The following is a 7,513-nucleotide window of genomic DNA, read 5'->3' on the forward strand; positions in this document are numbered from 1 at the left end:
CCATACTGGAATCAGGATACCACTGATGGGTAATTTTTTTTTTTTTTTGTGCAAAGATGATTGCTCTTAATGGCACTAAAAAAAAAAAAAAAAAACAACAACCCTAAAACAATAGTCCATTTCTTGCTTTTATCACCAGCAATTTCACACTGTTACAGCAAAACTTGCAAAAACATTTATTTTCATATGAACCATTTCAATTTTTGTCACAAACCTAAAATCACACATTTATTCTCTCGACAGGAGAAGTACTAGTCATTTCCTCCACAACATGCTTTATAGTCATTAAGAAAAAAAAAAAAATAAAATAAATAAATAAATAAATAAATAAATAAATAAAAATTAAAGAAGGAGCTGTCCAAGGTGCTAGCCATCAATCAGTAGGGGGTGCTGTCGTTTGAAATATAACATTGCAGTTTTTTTCTTTTTTTCTTTAGCTTTATGAAAACTGATGTCGTCATATGGCTGCTGTTATATTCTATGTAAGAAATTATCTTAGCATAAGATTAAGTGGTACCTAAATTTGAAACTTAAATCCCGAAGCGTAGTCATACCTCGGACGCCTTGTCCTTCCTCGCCTGCCGTAGGAAACAAGACGAAAATCGTGCGGGCATGGCGTAAGCAGCTAGCCTGCTAGCCATTTGAGGCTGCTTATTACTATAACAAAATGCTCTATAACAAGTCACATTTTGTGTCTCGATAAGGGAGGATGTGGCTAAATAATGGGAAACGTCTTTGGGAGAAAGAGCCGATCCTCTCGTGTAACGGAGCAAGACAAAGCCATTTTGGTAAGCTGAGGAGGGAGCTCCGTGAGATGAGCACAAGGCTATTATCGTCGGACAAAATTAAACAAAAAAATATCTGGGCTTTATTAAACGGAATACCGCTTGCTACATTATATCCATTACATATCTTTCTGAGTTTGTGCTCACTTTTGCAGCAACTGAAGCAGCAGAGAGATAAACTGAAGCAGTATCAAAAGAGAATCACCTTACAGCTGGAGAAGGAGAGTCTTCTGGCTAAGCAGCTGTTAAAGGATGGCAAGAAAGAGTAAGCAGACCCCGAGATGCAAATGACAGCAGTTTGTAGCAGATCCCAACCAGTGGCATCACTTGCTGTGTTCCCTCTATTTCCGCCGTTTAAAGCTGAGCGTTTTGTGTTTTAACTTGTTGCAGAAAAGCACTGCTGTTGCTTAAGAAGAAACGCTACCAGGATCAGCTACTAGAGAAAACTGAGAGTCAGATTTCAAACCTAGAGCGTATGGTGAGTTTTTTTTTTTTTTTTTCTTGTATAAAAATATATAAACATCTGTCTGATTACGCTGAGGTGAAGTCTATCGACAGTCAAACAGGATTTTATCCTCACTTTAAAACAAAGACAAAATCATAACAAAGGTCACAGTTTATACTGTGTTTGGCATTTTATTTAACTTTTACACAGTTGGCGTCTTTGATGCAGTTAGCTTTACTAGGTGTAGACTTCATTTTCTGTCTGTATTTCCTTGAGTGAAGTGAGTTTTTGTTCAACTGTGAGATTTCCAAACCATTTCCTAATCCAGCATGACCTGATCTGTGACAGATAGTCAAATTCTTCAAAATAGACCAGCTTTGCTGTAGTATTTAGCTTTTAGGTATTTTAAGTTTCACACTCTGAAATTAACATCCTAAATTTATTTTTCGTTTTAAACATCTCAGTGAGTGATATTGAAAAATAGCTATGTTTTCTAATGTTAGTGACTTATTAGGATATAAAGTCATACTTAAAATGATCAGATTCTGTCCCCATCTTTGTGCAACATTAAGCTAATTGTTAAATCTTGACAAATGACTTAAATGTGACAAAACAACTCGATTCACCATTTTTGACTTGACCGGTTTGTTTTGTCGGTGTGCTTGTCGGTTACTCTGTAACTACATTTTGAAAAAATATAATATTTGTCAACAGGTTCAAGACATTGAGTTCATGCAAATCGAGGTGAAAGTCGTCGAGGGGCTTAAAATTGGCAATGAATGCCTGAAAAGCATGCACGAGGTACATATTTAGTTTTTTTTTTTTTTTCTTTCTGCTCTCTGTTTAGAAATGTGCCTTTGCACATTCGTTGTATTCATGCACCCTTAAGCTGTCTGTCCATCAGTGTATCAGTGTACACTGTAACTGTGTCAGAGTTTTATCTGATAGGAATGCTTTCTATAATGTGATCCCTGCAAAAAAAAAAAAAAAAAACGAGCAGCGCAGAAGGCTTTTGGATCGTGGTACAACAACATAGCTGTTGCACATGGCTTTAAGATTAAAGGATTAAAGAAAAGCCTCGGCGACATCACTCTGAATGCTGCACATGCTTAGATACTTAGACCTTGCTTTAGGGGATTCACAAGTCTGACAGAATGTGAAAAAAAACTAATATTTTAGTTTGAAATTTAAAACAAAATTCAATGTGTTTTCTTTTTTTCACAGATCATGTCAATAGAAGATGTGGAAAAAATCCTGGATGAGACCCAAGAATCAATTGAGTATCAAAGGGTAAAACAAATTAACTTCAGGGTAACCTATATGCAAATGATTCCACTTCCTGGATAGTTTTATTTGTTTACTGCTTTTAAATTACCTTTTTTTTTTTTTTTTTTTACTTCAAATAGTGCAGATAGCCTGTAATTAAGTGCAGATATGCATCAACAAGTCCTACATTTTGCATTTGCAGCACATAGATGAAATGTTGGCTGGAGCCATGACACACGAGGATGAAGAAGCAGCTTTAGCAGAATTAGAAGCCATCACTCAGGTGGGTTCTAAGATGGATGTTAAACTTTATATTTATTCTAAAAAATGTCTCATCGACCACACATCTCCCTTCGCCGCTCCACCTAAATTTGTCCATAACGTCGATCCTGAACTGTTGGTTGCGTCTTCTGGAGAAGAGCTGATTCATATTAATTTACATATTTAATTTCAGATTTTTAATAGGTTTCCGAGGGATTTTCAGCAAGTCACAGCCGTGTAGGAATCTAATTACAAGTTGTAACCGAAACAATTGTGCTCATGAATTATGCAGATTTGTGGGGATTAAAGTATGTATTGTGCTCTAATTGTTTTTAATGATACACTCTGTCAGATTGTAAAAAAAATGACTATGTTTCATAATTGAGTGTTGACACTGGTTCAATGACTGCATTTATTCTTATTATATAAATAAAACTCAAAGATTTGAGTGGATTGAAAATAACTGTATTTAGGGTAGAGTTCATCTTACCGGAGAAGAGCAGCACATTTCCCTCATATTTGATCACCTACAAATGTCTTATCTGTTATCAAAAAACAAACAAACAAAACTTAATGAATATCCAAAGATCTGACAAAAATTGTGTTTTATTTGATTGTGGATGTTTTGCTTTGAATTACACACACAAGTTCATGTATTGCCTAACTTCAGTTATAAATCCAGTTAAATTCAGTTTTAAACAGCCGCATCAGAGGCTTTATCCAGGAAAGAGAAGCAACAAAACACTGAAACATTCAGGCAGGTGTAATTTCTATGGCACACACAGGGTTAATTTCAGCAATAGTAATTGTTAATGCTGACTGAAACCTAAACTGTTGCTTAACTTGCCTTGCACTTTTGATTTGCTTACCTCTGGTACAATAAAAACATCTTCTGTCCAGATCTAAGAATCATATATTCCCATCATTTTTTTTTCTTATACCCGATTTTGTTGTAAATGTCTGGATTTAAACTAGATATCAGGAGATACAATCCGAGATGAGAGTTTATCTCTTGAAAGAAGAGCCAAACTTCAGGAATTATTTGGCTTGAAAAAAAATAAAAAAATAAAATAAAATCCCCAAAACATGTACCCTTTTATGTATGATTTACAATCTCACTGTCTCCAGTTGAGATAGTCTTACATCAGCTTCTGCAAAAAGGAGGGGAACAAAACAAAAACAAAATAGCTTAAATGCACACCTTTCAAGCTCAGCTACATTCTGCAGTGAACCGTGAAAATAATAAAAACAGGTTTTGTGGAAGAAGATGTTCTGGATGGATGAGTAAAATATGGACCTTTTTGGCTTTACTTGAGGAATACCACACCAGTTTATTTTTTATGCTAATGACTTCAAGGTGCTTGAGGGTTGATTCTTATGATAGCATTTTTAATGAAGCAGTTTTTTATCTCAGCCTCAAGCTATTAATAAATAGAATAAAGGTGAGCAACAACTGGGTGTTCATGAAGTCTGTAAATACCTTTTTTTTTCTTTTTTAGCTTGTGAATGAAACATTCCTTTAAGCCTCCAGATGGTTTTATTTTGCTTTGTTTTGCTTTTCTTCTTTTTATTCAGGAAGAAGATGTAGCACTGCCAGAGGTTCCTACTGACCTTGTACCAGAGATACCAGAAGCTGCTAACGTTGAAACAGGTAGACTTTATCTTTTTATTCTGCTCTTCTAAAAATGTTTCAAACTTAATTTTGTTCTTATTTGTTTTTGTTTGTTTGTTTTTAGAGAGGAAAGAAGCAAGGAAGCAGGAGGATAGAGAGATGCTGGCAGCCTAAGAGGATTTCTGGGCGATACCCAGCACTGATCTGCAAATAAAGCCCCTTTAGTTTTGTAACAAGGGGAGGATTTGTATCCAACATAGACTTTTCATACAGTTTACAGGAGCATAAAGTTCAATATTGCATTTCTGTCTGTTCAATTTGGAGTCGTTTCATAGTCACTGTGCTGGTTAAGGCATGTAGAAAAAAAATAGGATTTTAGATGTTTTAAAATGACCATGAAATAATAAAACATAAAATCGTTTTACATAAACTAAGCTGTAAAAAAAATAAATAAATAACAGTTTGGACTTTTTCTATCAAGTTGTAGAGCATGCATTTATCCAGAAGAGGGCATTGTTTGCTTTCTTTTCTGTGGTAATACGCTTTGACAATATACTACGTCCCCTTTATAATGTCATCAGTGCAGTGAAGGTGTTTATTGTCAAAAAATAAAAAGCTTGCTGAAAGTGGGAGTTACTTGGGAGAGGGATATGGTATGTACAGCACTAGATTCAGATTTGTGCTGAACTTCACGTGAAGCTCAGCACAAAAAGATCCCAGTGGTGTTTCGTAAAGCCTCTTTGACTTGCAGCGTTTGCACATGAAATGTTATATTGGAACCGGAGAAGCCGCCTAATAACGGTGGATAAACTATACATATACTGAGATCTAAAACACATTGTTCCAAATGACCCAATGAACATAAATCAGACATATGGCCCAACTGAAAACTTTTTGACAATTACATAAAACATTTACTTCATAGTACAAATCAAATGTATATAATCAAAATTTGTAATTTCTGTGTATTGATCAGTCTCCACTTGGTCATATGTGTGTGAGGCGGTCACCAAATCTACAATTTGACCAGATAATGCTACATTCACGACTGTAGGGATTTTGCCTTCGATGTACTTGCAATGAAATTAAACTTATTATTCGTTATGTGGCTATTTCCTTGGGTTAAGCCATGACTCTCTCTATGTGCTATATGTATGTCATGTTAAGGATAACTTCGCACAGTATTTGAATACCACCCAATATCTTCGAGATTGTGAAAAACACGACATTCGGGTTCGGTCCGTGAATGCAACAGCGGGCTGTCAAGCGTCGGAGAAGGAAGGTGTGTTTAGTTTGTAGGTTTCGGGAGCGCAACCATATTCCTGCGGTGGCGTTTGTGTCGCTCCCGGTGAGCTCAAGCCTGCTTTTTCTACCTGTTCATTCACTCGTTTATTCTTTTTTTTTTTTTTACTCGGATAAACGCTTTTGCGATAAAAACCGTTTATGGTCCTGGCTGAAGATTTCACCATGTCTCGAACTGACGAGGTTCATCGCTTTACGGAAAATGTTTATAAGGTAAGGCTGAACTAATGAACAAAGTTTGGAGACATACATTGTGCTTATTTGTTTGGCCATTCAAAATGCGTAGACGTGCAATGGTAATTTTCTTGTTAACATCTACCAAAAAAGCGCACAAGCTGAGTTGGTTGCTATATTCCAAATTCACAGTCTTTAAAGAAAAAAAAAGAAGTCATTTTCGTGACGTCCAGCCATGTTTCTCAGGTTAATTAGGGCGACACCTTCCAGCCAAAACTGCTCACGAACCTGCAAAATCAGGGTCACCGTCTCATTACATGAAGGCCTGTTGAATTAGTCCGCCTCTGTGCTCATGACAGTTTAGGTTCGGTTAGGCTAGTCCCTGTAAACCGGTGGATTTATAGAAGCCTAGTTCTTTGAAATGGGAACAGTCTGCATTCCAGAGGACTGTGTTTGGCAGGGAGGGTTGAGTCTCTGTTGCAACAAGTAAACATTTGTTCTCTTCCTCTCAAACCTGATTTTCATACAAAGACCTGTGTGGACTTGGTGGCCGCCACCGTTTAATTCTAAAACACGGGAATGAGGTTAAAAAGTTGTGATTGTATTTGACTTGAGGATAAAAGTCCTGTCAAGTAGGTTAATTTATCTGATGTATGCTATCTGATCTTTGAACCAGCATGAAATGACACCTGATGAGTAGTTGTATAAACGGCTGATACAATCTTGTGTGTGTATGTATATATATATATATACACACACACACATAGACTTGGCTCCAACCAAGTCTGGTTCTTGATTCAAGTCCTGTATCTTTCATTTATTATTTATTTTAAGATGCCCAAACTTTATTCCAGTCCTATTGGCTGAATCCATCATTTCAGACAAATGATTTTTGCTGTAAAGTTAATTTATTCCAGTAATTTAGCTCTCTATGAAACACATTATGCAGATTAATTACACACTGACATTTTCAAGCCTTTAGTTTTGTTAATTATGATAATTTCTCCTTACATCTATTGAAAACAGGACAGTTATGGACTAGGAATTTACATCAGATGAATAACAAAACAATTTTAAGAAATATGGGCTTAGTGAAATGCATGTGTAATACCTGCGTAGAGGTTATTTTCAAAAGGTACTAACGATCCCATCGAAACGGATATCACAATTTTATTTTTAATATAGCTCTACATCCTTCCTTGTCTTCAATTTTTCTGTTTTTGTTGCACATTTAAAACCTGATCCATTAAACAAAAATGGCTGAAACGTATGGCAAATGTTGGTATTGAGACTGATGACTGGAAGCTTTGATTAGCGTACAATTTTCCAGAGTTGGAAGGATTATTCCTTTTCTTGTAGTGATGTGGGTTTATCAAGGACTATGGTAGGTCTTCCTCTTAGGGTCAGTTGAGGTTTTGTGTAAATTTTGTTCATTCAAGTGCAAACGCAGCAGTGAACCTTTGTCACTGGGGAGGAGGCACCCCGTCAGAGCCCTGACAGGCAGGAACTCTGTGGGGCAGCGGAGTGGTAAGGCAGTCCCTCTCCTACTCTGGGGATCTGACCCAGTGGCAAATAACACCCTAGCAAGATTTTTTTTTTTTTTTTTTTTTTTTTTTTTTTTTTAAAAAAAAAAAAATAAGAGTTTAATTTTTTTTTTAATTTTTTTTT

The 7,513-nt window shown here is 36.1% G+C and overlaps 2 protein-coding genes across 6 annotated transcripts in view; both read left to right on the forward strand.

The window, feature by feature from the left end:
- Nucleotides 1-419: 419 nt before the first annotated feature.
- LOC106946631 (charged multivesicular body protein 6-like) lies at nucleotides 420-4,998 on the forward strand. 2 transcript variants are annotated; one of them, XM_015031096.1, is made up of 9 exons: nucleotides 420-617; nucleotides 705-788; nucleotides 941-1,050; nucleotides 1,176-1,263; nucleotides 1,945-2,031; nucleotides 2,455-2,520; nucleotides 2,699-2,779; nucleotides 4,333-4,408; nucleotides 4,494-4,998. In XM_015031096.1, the coding sequence occupies exons 2-9, from the start codon at nucleotides 723-725 to the stop codon at nucleotides 4,541-4,543; spliced, it is 624 nt and encodes a 207-aa protein (XP_014886582.1). In that variant the 5' UTR covers nucleotides 420-617; nucleotides 705-722; the 3' UTR covers nucleotides 4,544-4,998. The 2 variants fall into 2 exon arrangements, with proteins under 2 accessions (XP_014886582.1, XP_014886581.1); XM_015031095.1 differs by having other exon boundaries at nucleotides 421-788.
- A 761-nt stretch (nucleotides 4,999-5,759) lies between these two features.
- LOC106946629 (brain-specific angiogenesis inhibitor 1-associated protein 2-like) overlaps nucleotides 5,760-7,513 on the forward strand; it is a 58,161-nt gene continuing 56,407 nt past the window's right edge. For all 4 annotated transcript variants that reach the window (XM_015031091.1, XM_015031089.1, XM_015031090.1 and 1 more), the window contains exon 1: nucleotides 5,760-5,884. In XM_015031091.1, the coding sequence (XP_014886577.1) occupies nucleotides 5,813-5,884 (72 nt within the window). In that variant the 5' untranslated portion in view covers nucleotides 5,760-5,812. The remainder of the gene's footprint in view (nucleotides 5,885-7,513) is intronic.

The sequence above is a fragment of the Poecilia latipinna genome, unplaced genomic scaffold (assembly GCF_001443285.1).
Source record: "Poecilia latipinna isolate Pla-1442-1.1 unplaced genomic scaffold, P_latipinna-1.0 Scaffold198, whole genome shotgun sequence".
NCBI lineage: Eukaryota > Metazoa > Chordata > Actinopteri > Cyprinodontiformes > Poeciliidae > Poecilia > Poecilia latipinna.

What these genes read in the sequence shown, in the direction of transcription:
- LOC106946631 (XM_015031096.1), top strand. Translation starts at nt 723, where the DNA reads ATGGGAAACGTCTTTGGGAGAAAGAGCCGATCCTCTCGTGTAACGGAG. An exon ending in TTAAAGGATGGCAAGAAAGA is followed by an intron (nt 1,051 to 1,175) that starts GTAAGCAGACCC and finishes AACTTGTTGCAG; the next exon opens with AAAAGCACTGCTGTTGCTTA. An exon ending in TTTCAAACCTAGAGCGTATG is followed by an intron (nt 1,264 to 1,944) that starts GTGAGTTTTTTT and finishes ATTTGTCAACAG; the next exon opens with GTTCAAGACATTGAGTTCAT.